Consider the following 14,327-nt stretch of genomic DNA (forward strand, 5'->3'; position numbering starts at 1 on the left):
GTATTCTTCCTTCAGCTCGTGGCCTCCAAGCTACCAGCAGGAAAGCCAAAACCGCTCTCCACCCCCCCCAAAAAAACCTCTATAGATGGATGTGTTTGTAAAAGGCTGCCCATAGCACACAGGAACCGCAGGCAGTGACAGCAGAGGCCTCAGATGATGTGCGTTCAAGGCCAGGCACAAGCAGTACCCACCACATCGCCAGTGACCTTGGACAAGCCTCCTCGCAGGTTTTTGGGCAAGTTCTACCCTTGCTGCCCCTTAATGGGTCACCTGCAGCTCCTCTGAGAAACCCTCCATCCCATTATCCAAAACACACCATCTTGTCGCAGGTACAGGGTGTTGCTCTGCCGGTCTCTCCCAGGGTTTTAGGTGCAGAAAACAAGGATTAGCAACACTTTTAAAAGGGAAGGGAGAGAAGAGAGGTAGGTTTATCTGTCGCTACAACATTTCTGCTTTATGGAGCTGTTTTCTCACTCGGAGACGCGTGTCATCCTCTTCGCTAATGGAAAATGTTGCCCCACCGTCCATTTGCGATAGTCAATGCCTGGGACAACACGATGGCCCCAGGATAAAGCAGATCTATTTTAGTAACAAAAACAGAGTGGCTGATGAAAACGACCCCATCTATGCACTTCCTAGCTTAGCTCTTTAGCTGGTTTTAATGGACCTCTGTGACCAACGTGGCGGAAAGCGTGTGGCCGAGTGCAAGGAGGGCAGAGGCAGCAGGATGGGAGACCTGCACGGGTGCAGGACCGCGCCAGCCCCTTCGCAGAGAGAGGCCCCAGCAGCAAAACACACCTCTCATAGAAGCCCTGTTAGCAGGACTGCACTGTGCAGAGAGCAAAAACCCCCCTTTTTGCCCACAGAGCAGCCTTGCCCCTCACGCAGAGCTGGGTCCCTGCAGTGCAGCCGTACCTCTGTCTGCAGAGCCCAACCGCGTCCTCCCTGCAGGCGTTTTATAGCCTAAGGGAGACGGTGGTGCAGCTACAAAGACCCCCCAGGATTTGGAAAGGGACTGAGCTTGCCTTACCTTACCCTGCAGGCTGGCCTCGAGCTCCAGAGCGATTCCTCGGAGGGTCCGGTTGTACCAGAAAAGGGCATGCTGAGCATGGGGCGGAAACCGGGGGTCCGCGGCACAAGCCTGCAGACCAGGACACGGCAGAGGTTAGGCACAGCGTAGAGGAAGGACACCCGACGGCTGCTTACTGTCCAGGAAAAGCAAATTTCAGAGAGAAATAAAACATGGTTTGGGTTGGGGGAGACAAAACAATCAGGAGCATCACCTCCAGGTTGTTTATGGGGCAGGCAGCAAAGCCCTGTCTATACTTTTCTCCACATTCAGAGCAGGTTTGGGCAGGTCCTGCCCCAGCATCTACTGACCAAGGGAAGTCATCGGAAGAGCCGGGCTGTGGAGGAGGGGGTCCCTGGGACACGACCCTAGCAAGACCCCCCAGGTCACCACAGCCCAGCGGTCCGGCTGTGGGAACTGCCCCCACGGGGGAGCGCGAGCCAGGGGTCTCCTTCACCCAGAAATCACACCGCTACAGCAATGGAAACAACCCAGCACGTTTCCGTGACATGGGCGCGGGGTTATTTTTATTGCTTTATTTTTGCTGCTGCTCCCAATAAGTTAACTGGGGCATGCATTTCCCATCGATAAAATCAATCGAGCAGCCTGAGCCGTTAATAAGCTGAGTGCCAGAGGGCAGACAAACCTCTCCGTTGCCCAAAATATTCTTCGGGCAGTGGGATGGGCGAGCTGCAGGCCCCACTCGTCGCTCTGACTTGGTACTGCTCTTGACGTGCCACAGCAGCTTGTGTGTTATAAGGGGAAACCTTTCTCTTCCCGGTGACTCAGCAGCCACCACGCTCGTCCCCAGCGACCTGGGCACGAGGGGCTGCTGCTGCTGCTGCTGCTGTGGGCAGGGAGCCCACCAGTGGGCAGGGAGTCCATGGGACCCCCGAGGTCAGTCTTCAGTCCTGCCTGCAGCAGCGTCAGCACGAAGATCGGACCAGGCTGCCCAGGGCTTTATCCCTTTGGGGCTTGAAAACCTCCTAGGATGGAGACTGCACAGCCTCTCGCAGCGACCAGCTACCCTCAGAATTAATGTTTTTTCCCCCACAATATCTTATATGTCTCTCTGAACGGCAGCCATGTCCTCCAAGGTAGCAACTGCGTCCCCAGCTGGCATCACCAGCAAGCAGGACGGGTCCCAAACAAATTGCCAAAAAAACCTGGAAAAAACCCAAACTGCGACTCACCGTTGGAGGAGCAGCGGGGGCAGGTCGGGGAGGCCGTGGGGCAGAGGGCTGGGGGTCAGCAGTGGAGGTGGCAGGGAAGGACCTGGAAGGCAGCACAACATCTCAGCACCCCAGGGTGCCCGGCCGCCCCCCCCCCCCCGAGAACCCACAAGAGCATCCTCCTGGCACAGCCACCGCGGCCAAGGGCAACCCGGGGGATGGGGAAGCGCATGGGTAAAACAGCCCTGAGCAGAGGAATCCTTGGTAATTTTTATGTGCTGATTAGCACAACCTTCTGGTCACTGATTCCAGTATTGAAAAAAAGAAGGAAAACCCCCAACCACGGCACCAGCTTCATCAAAATACGTGTGAATGACGGGGGTCAGACGAGGATTCGGGATGCTGGAAGGACAAGGGGCTGCAAGAAAACTTCCTGTCCCGCTCCCCAGGGCCGGCGCAGGCGCAAGCCCCTCCGTCCCAGCCCCATGGGCGCATCCTGCCTCCCCGCTGCCCACGCGGGCACAGAGCAGCGACCCACAGCAACGCAGCCCACGAATTCACGAGGAAAGAAACTTTTATTTGTCTTTCAGGTCATAGGTTTGAGTTTATCCCAAGACAAGGCCTAGCATTCAGGAAATGCTCCATTAAAGAATTTGTCAGCAGTTTTCTTAATCAAATATTGGTCCATCTCCCAGCAGCTCTGCTTCTTGTTATGTTACAACCCTTCCAGCCTTACACTAACATGCTGCACGGTAAGATCCCAGCCATGACCCCGTGGTCCTGCACTCTGCACCACGTGCACACCCACGCACAGAAACTCTTGCTTCCAGCACAGCTTTTTCCTCTAAATGTTTGGTGCAGATAGAATTGTAAGCCAGTCTCAAAAACTGCTATTTCTATGTCTTGCAGCCCCCTGAGATGCACAGGAGCAGGCCAGTCAAACCACACGCTTGTCTAGCCACCTAACTCATGTTTTCTGCGATTAAGGCGCAGGTCACCTCCAGGTACAGACATGCCTGCGTTTCCCAGAGGACTGGTGCCGTGCTGGGGGTAAACCTCAGTTCCAGCGTGGGTACGAGTGCACCTCAAGTAATCCAAAAGCTGCCTCCAAGCAGAAACCTCAGCACTGCAAAGCATGTCTTGACCACGGCTGCATTAAGCATCCCCCAACACCTCCTGCAGGGCTTTCCAGAAGACCTCTGCCAGGCGCAGCCGTCCAGCAGCACCACCATGGCCAAAGAGGCACCGTCTGTGGCAGCTGCCTGTGTCCCCACATCACACAACAGCGGGGTCTGGCTCATCAGTGACCAATGCAAGGCAGTCAGGAGTTGTCTTAAAAGGCAGCATCACAAGTTTATGGACAAGCAACTTTTTGGTCCACTAGTAGACTATCATCGTCACCATCATCACCCAAATGCTCTCTCCAGCACGGCTAAAGCCCCTGAACCTTGTGTCTGCTCTGGCAGTACAAGAAGAGGAGTCAATTATCTTTTTCCCTCTTTGTTTCTTTCCAGTGAAACACGCATTGGTGCCGCGAGAAAGGCACCAGCAAGGTTATCACGCCAAAAGCTTTCTAGCACTGGGTGGGTGTCCAGAGCACTCCAGCTCACACGCTGCCCTGCTGCCCAGCACAACCCAGCAGATCACACTGGGAATCATTTTTAAGGGTCCCTTGGAGCAAAGCTTGCTCAGGCAAAACCAGATTTTCAGCAGCCCTTCCCAGAGTCTCCCCATCTCTGCACCTAGTCCGGGCTGGAGATGCAGAAGCAGCGCCCTCAGGACTCTGGCGCACTGCCCTATCCCACCATCCCAAATACCAGCAGGTCCTCCCATATCCCCTATTTCATACCACCACCCCAACCCCCTCAAAAAAAAAGCCTGCTCCAAAACCCAGCGTGCCTCTCCTGCAAACTCAGCCAGCCAAGCTGGACTTCGGCTTCCCCTCACCTGTGAGTACTTGGCTGCTTGTGCCCATAGGGCGTCTTGCTTGGCCCTGTGTTTGGGACCATGGGACACCGGTGTGGGGTCCAAGGTCTGCAGAGAGCATGGACAGCTTGCAGATGTCCTCTTGCTTTGCTGCAACCCCCCAGGGAAAACTCAAGCTCTTTGGGAAATTTTTTTTTCCTGCTTTGCTGTGCAGCTGGTGAGGGATGCACTGGATGGGAGGGGGTGGGGTGGGATGGGGAGGTTCCCCCACCACATCACCAAATCCCTGAGCTACAGTACACCTTATAGACAGGAACCTCAGCAAGATGGCTCCGTCTGCATTGCCCCCCGAGGCTGCCGGCCCCCTTCATGTCGGAGGGGACCCCGCTCACATCCAGTCGGGATGCAGCAGCCCCTGCGCTGCTGGGATCCGCTTTGTTCTGCTGCTTGGGGTTTTCAGTGCTGCCATTCATCGCGTAGGGCAGAGAACGATCCTCCCCTGACCTGTGTTCCCATCATCCGCCTTGCTGGGTGTTTTACGCAGACAGAGGCAATGATTTTAATATCCCAGTGAACAAGCTGTCGGGACGCATCAGCCTCAAAGGGCAGGCTTCAGCGATGGCTTCTCCTCCCAGGCGCTGCCCGGGCAAGGAAAACCGATTCCAGCTCTGCACACACACACACACGCCACGCATGTCCCGTTATTTTCCAGCCTCTTAACAAAACATCCTTCAAACCCCACTCCTCAAGTGGGGGAGTTGGCGAGCCCAAGGCGGGGGGGCCGTAGCTGAGCCGCCACCGGGACAGCACAGCCACCGGGCAGGCAGAGCAGGCAGCCCTGCGGGCAGGAGCCCGCATGACGTGATGGGACCTGAGCGCTCTGAAGCCGTCAAGAGCCTCGGCAGAGATGAGCTGAGAAAAGCCATGAGCGGAGCTGACATCTGCCCCCTGGGCGGGTACCTAATGAGCGGAGACATTGTCCATTTGGGGAGATGAGGTAAAGTTAAAAGATTTCCGAGCTGACACCTGGCAGCCTCCATCGATATTCCTGGTGAAAGAGTAAGGGAAGCAGAACGGAGACAGGGGGCCAAAACCGGTCCCCCCCCAGGCTCTGCAGCTGTGGGTGAGTGGGATGGGTACGGTGCTGGCATCTCAGCATCTCGTCCCTGCTGTCCAGAGCTCCCCTCTATGTGATTTTCTGACATGTTAGAAGAGAAACGGGTGCTTTCTGAGAGCTGCCCCACCAGGAGCATCCCCCCCGGGGGGGGAGGGGGTGCGGTGAGGTCCCATGTGTCCCCATGCCTGCCAAAAAGGCAGTGGCATGGGGAGAGCACGATCCTGGGTCCAGCAGCATGCCAGACCTGCTCTTGGCTGAGATCTGGGCACGGGCAAAGGCTCCCACGTCCCGCAGTCCCCACAGCCTGGGATCAGGACGGCACTCGGCAAAGCCCCGGCCCCCAGCATCACCCGGCAGCCCCGCCCTGCCGCTTCCACAAACCTAGTTCAGTCAGTCCCTATAAATCCAGTGTCTGTAAGCCCACTTGTCATCAGCTCTTCCCTAACCTACCTCCGGCCTCTTCGCTACCCACCACCTTCAAACGGCACCTGGTGACGAGACGGGAGCGACGGAGTGGGAGAGGGGAGAGCCCTGTATCGCCCCTATCACCTCCCGGTTTTCCCCTCCGGAAAACCCGGCTCTAAAAGCGCTTGTGAGCCAGCAAACCTCCTCCCATTTACCCCCAAAGCCCCGGCAGGCACGCCGTGGGATCACCTGGGAAAGCCCGCACCGAGATGCTTTCCTCCCCACCCGCTTTCCCAAAGGCCAAGGGGGTTTTACAGGGCATTCATCTCCTTGGGACCATCCTGGGTGGAAGGGGAGGTCCTCGAGCATCCTCAAGGTTTTCTACCAGCCAACAACAGCTTAAAAAACTTGCCACTGCTCCGCACAGACTTCATCAGCTTCATCGACAAACACCCTCGGGTCTAAACCACATCGCAAGCAGGATTTTCATCCACGTAGCTCCGGGGGTTTTTCCTTCTTTCCGACAGATATAGCCAGAAATGCCCAACCCAGGGTGCAAAAGCCAAGGGCGGCTTTGCCCGGGAGCGGGGACAGCAGTTGGGCTCTGGCTGCTCCTCCCCGGCACCCGCTGACCTGCTGGGCTCGAGCAGATGGAGCGGCCGCAAATCCCCCCGTAAGCCAGGGAAGGGGACTAATCTCCTAGAGGACAAATCGGTTGGCAAGGGGGAGAAGCTCAGTGTTTTGCCTTTTCCTCTCTCTTCCAGCAAACACCAGCAGCATCCGGCATGCCCGGAGGGACCCCAGCATCCCCGAGGGCAGAGGAGGCAGCACCGGGTGCTTGGGTACCTGGTGGAGACCTGGTTTTGGGACAAGCGGACATTTCATTTAGGTCACAGCAAGCTATGCCCTAAGTGCCCTACCCAGGGAGACACAGCAGCTGGTGTCTCCTTGGGGAAAACCACATCTGGGGAGTTTTAAAACTTCCAGAGTGCTCCCCGGCCACGAAGGGCTGAGGCTTCTCTGCACACGAGAAGTCCTTGGTGGGCTTAGGAAGCCTTAGGAGCAGCCACCGGATTGAGACGGACCACCCGCAGTGGAGTCCCTGGTCCTTCCTTGCCTTTGGGGAAGGATGGGGATTAGGTCCATTGGAGTGGGCTAGTTTAGGTCCTCAGGATGGGATATGGAGAGCCAAACATGCTCTCTCCAAAACCTAGACATCACTAAAAGGATTAGGAGTGATGTAAGGCGCCGATGTCAAAGCACTCGAGCCAGAGCTGAGCCCCAGCAGCAGATGCCACCAGCAGCTCCCCGGGACATCACCCGTGGCCAAGCCCACCCCGTGTCTTTCAGAAGGGTGTTTCTGCCCAAAAGACCCCAGAGCAGATGTCAGCCCAAGGAGATCTCAGGGTCTGCACAGCCCGGTCCTGCTCCCGGGGCCATTCGCAAGCAGCCAACCCCTCCAATTTATTTTCCTTCTGCTCCAGAGGCAACCGAGAGTGAGGAGTTCAGCAAATTTGGTGCCATCCTCTGTTCTTCTGGGTTGTTTTTTTTTTCCTTCCATCCTTTCTTTATCATTGCCCCTCTTCCCTTGCTTAAGGGCTGGCAAAACTACTGCCGTGTGCTTGCAAGGGAGAAACGTCTCGCCAGATATTGTCAGCTACATTCACAAAACTCGGGGGTGTTTTCTAGCCACGGCAGGGAGAGCTGTCGACGACAGGCACGTTAGCTCTCATAAACGCTCGAAAGGAGGAGGCTGCAACCCAGGGCAAGGACGGTGACAGTACAGGCTGGGACGTGTGGCATCTGGACATGCTTTGCACCCTGGTCCTCTGATGGAGGAGCATGGATGGCCAGCAGAGCCCGGCGAAGCCCTGGCTGAGGTGTAACACACATCAGCATGGCACAGCATCGCTTCTGCTGCTCGCCTGAGGAGCCAGACCCCCGGCGCAGAGGCCGCATGCAAGGAAATGTCCCGGGAGAGAGAGGGTGAGCTATTGGTTTGTGTCCCTGGGGACCACGGCCACCCAAGCTGTGCAGTAAAAACAGGCAACTTCAGGTCCCTCACTCATCCATCCCCTGCCATGCACTGGTGTCCAAAATCCCCTGGAGGGGCAACACATTTTCCAGGTGGGGAAACTGAGTCACAGAGGTGTCCAGACCAGCGAGGTGCCTGAAAAGGTCCCCCTAGGTGGATTTTTCAGCAGACACTAAAACCCCGATGATGCTACAGGGCTGCTTCTCTGCACCTCGCCATGCACTCGCCGTCCTTCCTATCACAGCCTCGTGTGCCCTGCAAGATCCCTCGCCCTGCACGAGCTCAGGGAGCCCACCCTGGGCATCCCCAAGGCATCCTCCTCCCCTGACACAAAGCATCCAACATAGCCAGATCAGGAGAATCTCCCCCAAAGCTATGAGATGTCAGAAATGTATGGATTTTGCCCACTGCCTTTGGGCTTTGCAGCTTCCCAAGATTCCTGAGGTGCGTTTCACGGAGTGGCCATGGGCAACGACAGCGGAGAGGCTCGCCTGCCCCATGGAGCTGCACTGTCACAGCTTCGTTTTACAGATACCCTGGGGTCTCCTCTCTACAGCTCCCAAAACATTGCCTTCATGTTATCAGTCAAATAAAAGCCTTTAAATAGTGAATCGTTTCCATATTTGAAGGAAGGCCAGAGGCACAAGAGCGAGTCAGGCTGTGAGCATCTCTGGAGGTCTCTGGTCCAGCTCCTGCCCTGAGCAGGGTCACTCCAGAGGTGGATTAGGCTGCCTGGCATGAAATAATTTCACCCTGAAACCTCAAAACTTTTTCTGAGCTCTCCGTTTTTTGCCCGCACACTGGGAGGGGCTCTCCTGTGGGCTTTCCCAAAACACACAAAAGGGAGGAGATGTTTGCTTCAGGGACTGAAACCTGGATGCCCTCATCCACTGCCACCACCGAAAGCCCTCATTTTTATCATTTCAGGAGCACAACGGGCAGCGGGGACCTCATCACAGATCATCCAGCTTCCTAACATCACCTGGGTAGGAGGGGACGGAGGGGCCACACACCACCCCTCAGGAGCATGGAGCCGGTGTGGTCTGGCCTTGCCACCAGCCGGCGTGACCTGTGCCAGGGAGGGACATGCCACGGTGTCCCCTGGGCAGCCCTGGACCTGCGGCGGGGCTGATCCTGCCTCCTTACCCCCGGGGCCGGTCCCCTGCGCAGCGCGACTCGGAGGCACATCTGGCGCTGTTGGGAAGGTGACGGTGCAGCCGGCCGGGTGGCTCTTGCCCTGCGGACAAAAGGGATGAGAGTCAGGCTGCGCCGGGGCGAAAGCATCCTCCAAACACGCGCCCCAACACAACGCAAGGCACCCGGCTGCCCAGCAGCAAACCCCCCAAAATCCTCGCAAGAGCGATGGAGCAAAGATGTCGCAACCAGAGACGTGCAACCTTGTCATGGGGGGAGCTGGGGGGCAGAGCCCACGTCATGGTGTGTTTGCACAAGGGGGAAGGTTTCAAGGTTTCAAGGTTTCAAGGCAGAGACCCCCAGCAGCACCCTCAGTCCCATGCCGGCTGTGGTTCGGTGTTTCCATGAGTCCTGTGTTCATGCAACGTTCGCTACGAACACGTTGGGGGGAGCTCCAAACCATGCACGGAGCAAAGCCGCACGTCGCAGATGAGAAACCCCTCCACGAGCCGCAGGTCAGCGGCTAAGGTCGGGAATAAGCAGAGCATTTGCGACTTCCGCTTGCAGCAGCACGTCGCTTACGTTTCCAAATGCGTTAAGTTATTATCATTTAGTGGCTTTTAAGAAAAGACCCTGCTCCCTTCCCACTCTGAGCCAAGCGTGGGCAGGCTGTGCTGGTGCGGGTCGCTCACCCCGCGCCCGCCGCAGCAGGTCCCCATCCTGGGGACACCCGCGCAGGCACGTCAGCATGGCCCAGCACCGTGCTGGAGATGCCGCCGGCCCCCCAACTCCCTAAGGGCAAGCCAGTCCTAGCACTGCTGGGAAGCAGCTTTTCCCAAACCCTGGGCCAGCAGACCTGGGCCCTCCAGGGCACTTGGATTTTCAGGAAATCATCACCTTGCACTGGGAAAGTCTGGACAAGAGGGTTTACTGCTTGGTGGCAGGGATGCATGAGTCATCCTCCAGCCGCTGCCCTTGAAACCGAGCCAAAAAAGCTTTTACCCAAAGCAGTCAGCAATAGGATACCAGATCTGGAGCTCCAGGATTAACCCCTTCCTGGGAGATGCTGGCTGGCTGGTTGCCCTTGCACGTGGACCCTCTTTCTCCTCCTCCAGTTGACCCTGGGTTTCACCACCGCATGCACCCACCTGGCAAGGCTGGGGGGGCACATGCCACGAGACCCTGGTGATGGGCTGCTGCCGGACCAAAGGGGGCTGGAAACACATTCCCCCCAGCTGGGGAACGGCATTTCTCTTCTGCGTGTCTCGTTGGAAAGCCTGCCCAAACAGGCCAGAGTTTGGGGTTCAGCAAAGGGAAGAAGCAGCCGAAAAAATAAGATGGAAAATTCCAAGTGCTCCGTTTTGCCATTTTTGGAGGAAAGCGTTTGGTTTTTGCACTCCTGAGTGCTTGCTTCATTTAGGAAGTCATGAACCATCCGTAGCTCCTGCAAAGGGCTCCCCATCAATCGGTGTGCCGCATCTCGATGGGCTTTCCCTAAAATGGGGGGAACCTGCCCACTGGAAAATCCCATATTCCCTCCTCGACAGAAAACAGTCCCTTGGGGATACTCAAAGGAGGGACTTTCTGTGTTAAAAAGAGTTTTTCTTCTTTGTGTTTTCCCTTCAGGCAGGTAGCACCTCGCTAGCACTCAGCTTGCCTGCCAACCTGATGAAAAGTGGACCTATTTCTGCATCGCTGTGCCGGGACAGGGCAGGAAGATGAAAGATGCCCCTGTCCCTGCCCCAGGTATCACTGCCCCAGGGCTGGGAGCAAAGGGTCCATCCTGGGGACACGAACGCTGTCCCCCACGCTGGCACACATCTCCAGCATTCCCGCAGCCTGCATGCAGGGAAGGACAGGCGGCGGGCGCCGCACGGGATGCCAGTCACATCTTAGCGCCGTTAATTCACCCCCCCAATTAGCAGGGTGAAGAAGCAGAGCTTCCGGCAGAGCGCTGAGGCCGAGAGGAAACGCTGCCATTAGCGTTGCCAGCAGCCGCCTGAACCGTGCCCGCTTCCCGCAGGGATATTTGTTCCCCCTCCCCAGGCTCTGCCCTGTGGGAGGGACACCACGCATGCAGGGGTGGTTGCAGCACCCCAGCCTCGCCGTGCAGGCATGCCGACCGGGTGGGTGGGAGCCAGCTCCAGCCCCGAAACAAGCCCACATTCTCCCGGGGCCATTGAAAAGAGAAGGGAAAGGAGCTGGGGGTTATATTTGTACCCACTAACCTGGGCTGGAGCTTCCCGCCACAGCCCCACGGAGCCGGGGCTCAGGGAGCACAGGGGCTGAGCATCGCTCGACCCACCCCAGCAGCATCTGGCAGCGGTTTTGGCACTTGCCTCGGACTGCCCTGAACTTCACAGCAGAGCTACACCTCCTTGGCCATCATTTAAAGCGAGCTCAGAAAGGTCTTTCCCTCTCGCATCCTCCCAGAGGCCACTATGGAAGTGCTTCTAGAAAGCACAGAATAGGTCACAGAGATTTGGGGTGCCTTCTTCACCTCCCACAGGCTCTCCATCCCCAGGCTGCTTGCTTACAGCCGGAGCTGGTCTGCACTAGGTGCTGCTATCCATCCCCTCCACCCTCGGGGACCCCTGTGCACCTCCCAGCCCCGCTCAGACCCCGGCACACAGCAGCGTCCAGCGCATCTCCCACCAGGACCAACCAGTCCCTTGCTACGGCATCCCTCGGGATGCGCACTCTCTCCTCTCCCAAGGACGGAAAGAGAGCATGCACCGTCCACGGCTGCAGGCCGGAAAAGCCTAGGTTGCCTGCACTGCGCTGCGTGGCCGCAGCACCTGGCTTTGCCCCACACCCCCAGCACCGTGGGGAGCCCCAGGGGTATCATGGCCCCGAGCTGCCCCATCTGCCCTGGGCTCGCCATGCTGCAAGCTGGGGGAGGACGCTCTGCGGCACGGGGCTCTGCGCCATTCCCGGGGGGCCATGCAGCATCTGCACCAGGGTGGGGACGCTCTGCAGCGCAGCGGCTGCCGGAGGAGGCTGCACAGGGCTGGGCTGCGGCAGGGAGGGTGGCATGGGTCCCCCACTTCCCAGGACGGGTCCGCAAGGCCTCACCCAGACCACGCGCACTCGCCAGGAGCTGGGCAATAAATGCTGCCCACTGCCCTGGGGGCGATACCCAAATAAACCTACCCCTCTCCACCCAGCTCCATGTGATGGGAGGTGATGGCTGCAGCAGGGAGGGGGAGCAACCCCAGCGCAGGGCACCCTGTGCTTCCTCGGGGAACATGCTGATGAACCGGCCCAATTTTGGAGGAAGGACAGAAAGGTCCCAGCTGGGGAAATGGGCTCCCAGGAGGTGATTTGCCCAACTGCAGGGGAAGCTTGGAGGCATGAGCTCCAGAAACAAGGCCTGGGTCCTCTTCCTTCCCCTGGCACTGATGCTGGGGCTGCATCTGCCCCGGCTGGGTGCACCGATAAGCTGCTCGGTGGGTGCTTGGCGACCAGCACACCTAGAGCCGGGGCTCAGAAATGACCACCAGACCAACAGCAGCGGGACCCCGTGGGATGCTAGTACCCGAAAGCCACCACCCGAAAGCCAGCGGCCAGGGCTTGCCTGCGCAGCATCCCTGTCATCACCCGTCCCCACACACGCTTCTCCCTGCAGTGGTGGGCGGGGGCTTGGCAAGCTGCCTCCCTTGGGGACCCCCGCTTGTGGGCCAGGGCCACAGGTACAGCGCTTTGGGGCTCGTTTCGGCAGAGGCCAGCCTTTGCCGAGCCAAGCAGCATCCCGGGCTGGGAGCCAGGGATGGAAAACTCTCAGCAGCCTCGCAGAGACGCACACCCGGGGAGGTGGAAGGGCAGGGGGGGGAGCCCCTGGGGATGGGGACACGGGGGTCCCACCACTCTGCGGAGACAACCTGGGTTTGGAGGGTGCTCGCCTCCTGCTCCCGGGCTGGTTCCCGAAGTGATGCCGCACCGGGAGCCGCCTCCTCGTCGCAGGGGCTGTGTCCCCCTCCTCGCCACCACCCCCCACCCGGGTCCCCGCGTGGGGGACCCGCCCCCACCCCCCCGCCCGAAGGATGGACCTGGCCGGAGCAGGGCGAGGGCAGCGTGGGGCCGCCCGCTGCGGGGCAGCCCCTCCGGCACCGGCACCGGCACCGGCGGCTCCGTCCCGGGCCCCCCCCCGAGCCCGCCCCCACCCAGAAAACAACGCCCCAGGGAAGGCAAACCCCTACCTGCCCCCGGACGGACGGACGGACGGAGGGACGGGCTGTGCAGAGCGGGGAGCGATCGGGCAGGGGCAGGCAGGGCTGGGCAGGAGGAGAGGAGCGGCGGAGTTGGGGGCCGGGAGGGCGCGGCGGGGCTCGCTCCGAGGGAGGCGTCAGCCGGAGCCGAGCGGGTGCGCCCTGCCCGGCCCCGCAGCCCTGCCCGGCCCCCCGGCTCTGCCCGGCCCCCCCGGCTCTGCCCGGCCCCGCAGCCCTGCCCGGCCCCCCGGCTCTGCCCGGCCCCCCCGGCTCTGCCCGGCCCCGCAGCCCTGCCCGGCCCCCCGGCTCTGCCCGGCCCCCCCGGCTCTGCCCGGCCCCGCAGCCCTGCCCGGCCCACCCGCCGCGCCGCCCCACCGCCCACTGCGTGCCCCGCCGGCGCCCTGCCCCGGTGCCGGTCCCTGTCCCTGCCCAAGCCCATACCCCTGCCCGGCCCCTGCTGCCACCCCAGCTCCAGCCCCTGCCCCTGCCCCAACCCCTGCCCCAACCCCTGCCCCAGCTCCTGCCAGGTCCAAGCTCCTGCCCCTGCCCCTGTCCCCAGCTCCTAACCAAGCCCCTGCCCCGCTCTTGCCCAGTCCCAGCTCCTGCCCCTGCCCCTGTCCCCAGCTCCTAACCAAGCCCCTGCCCCGCTCTTGCCCAGTCCCAGCTCCTGCCCCTGCCCCTTCCCTGCTCCCGCCCACGCCTCAGTTCCTGCCCCAGCCCCTGCCCTGCCCCTGCCAGGTCCCAGCTCCTGCCCCAGCCCCAGCCCATACCCCAGTCCCAGCTCCTGCCTCTGCCCCAACCTCTGCCCTGCCCCTGCTCCTCCCCTGCCTCTGACCAGTCCTAACTCGCGCCCCTGCCTTGCCCCTGCCCCTATCCAAACCCCTGCCCCTGTCCCTGCCCCAGCCCCTTTCCCAGCCCCTGACCTTCCCCTGTCCCTGCCCTTCTCTGCCCCAGCCGCTGCCCATTTCCCAGCCCCATTTCCCAGCCCCAGTCCCTGCCCTGCCCCGGCCCCTGCCCGTGCCCTGCCCTTGCCCCTGCTCAAGCCCATGCCCGTGTCCCAGACCCTGCTCGAGCCCCTGTCCCTTCCCCAGCGCCAGCACCAGACCTTGACACTGGCCCTCCCCCTGATAACAGCCTCTGCTCCTGTTACTGCCCCTAAACCTGCTCTGCCCCTACCCAGCCCCTACCCTGCCCTAGTTCCTGCCCCCGCTCCTCTCCTGCCCTGCTCCAGCCCCTGCCTGAGCCCCTGCCCCTGTTCCTG

The 14,327-nt window shown here is 60.1% G+C and overlaps 1 protein-coding gene across 24 annotated transcripts in view; it reads right to left on the reverse strand.

Annotated features, from left to right (window-relative positions):
* PCBP3 (poly(rC) binding protein 3) overlaps nucleotides 1-13,321 on the reverse strand; it is a 61,988-nt gene extending 48,667 nt beyond the window's left edge. For 20 of the 24 annotated variants that reach the window (XM_075512082.1, XM_075512080.1, XM_075512097.1 and 17 more), the window contains exons 1-3: nucleotides 8,871-8,923; nucleotides 2,263-2,344; nucleotides 1,036-1,141 (exon numbers count right to left, since the gene is read on the reverse strand). In XM_075512082.1, coding sequence (XP_075368197.1) covers nucleotides 1,036-1,110 — 75 coding nt within the window. In that variant the 5' untranslated portion in view covers nucleotides 1,111-1,141; nucleotides 2,263-2,344; nucleotides 8,871-8,923. Of the gene's footprint in view, nucleotides 1-1,030; nucleotides 1,142-2,262; nucleotides 2,345-8,870; nucleotides 8,924-13,057 lie in introns of those variants that run through there. The other 4 variants (XM_075512099.1, XM_075512087.1, XM_075512076.1 and 1 more) reach the window with 4 other exon arrangements.
* Nucleotides 13,322-14,327: the final 1,006 nt, after the last annotated feature.

Source organism: Mycteria americana, chromosome 9 (assembly GCF_035582795.1).
Source record: "Mycteria americana isolate JAX WOST 10 ecotype Jacksonville Zoo and Gardens chromosome 9, USCA_MyAme_1.0, whole genome shotgun sequence".
Classification (NCBI taxonomy): domain Eukaryota; kingdom Metazoa; phylum Chordata; class Aves; order Ciconiiformes; family Ciconiidae; genus Mycteria; species Mycteria americana.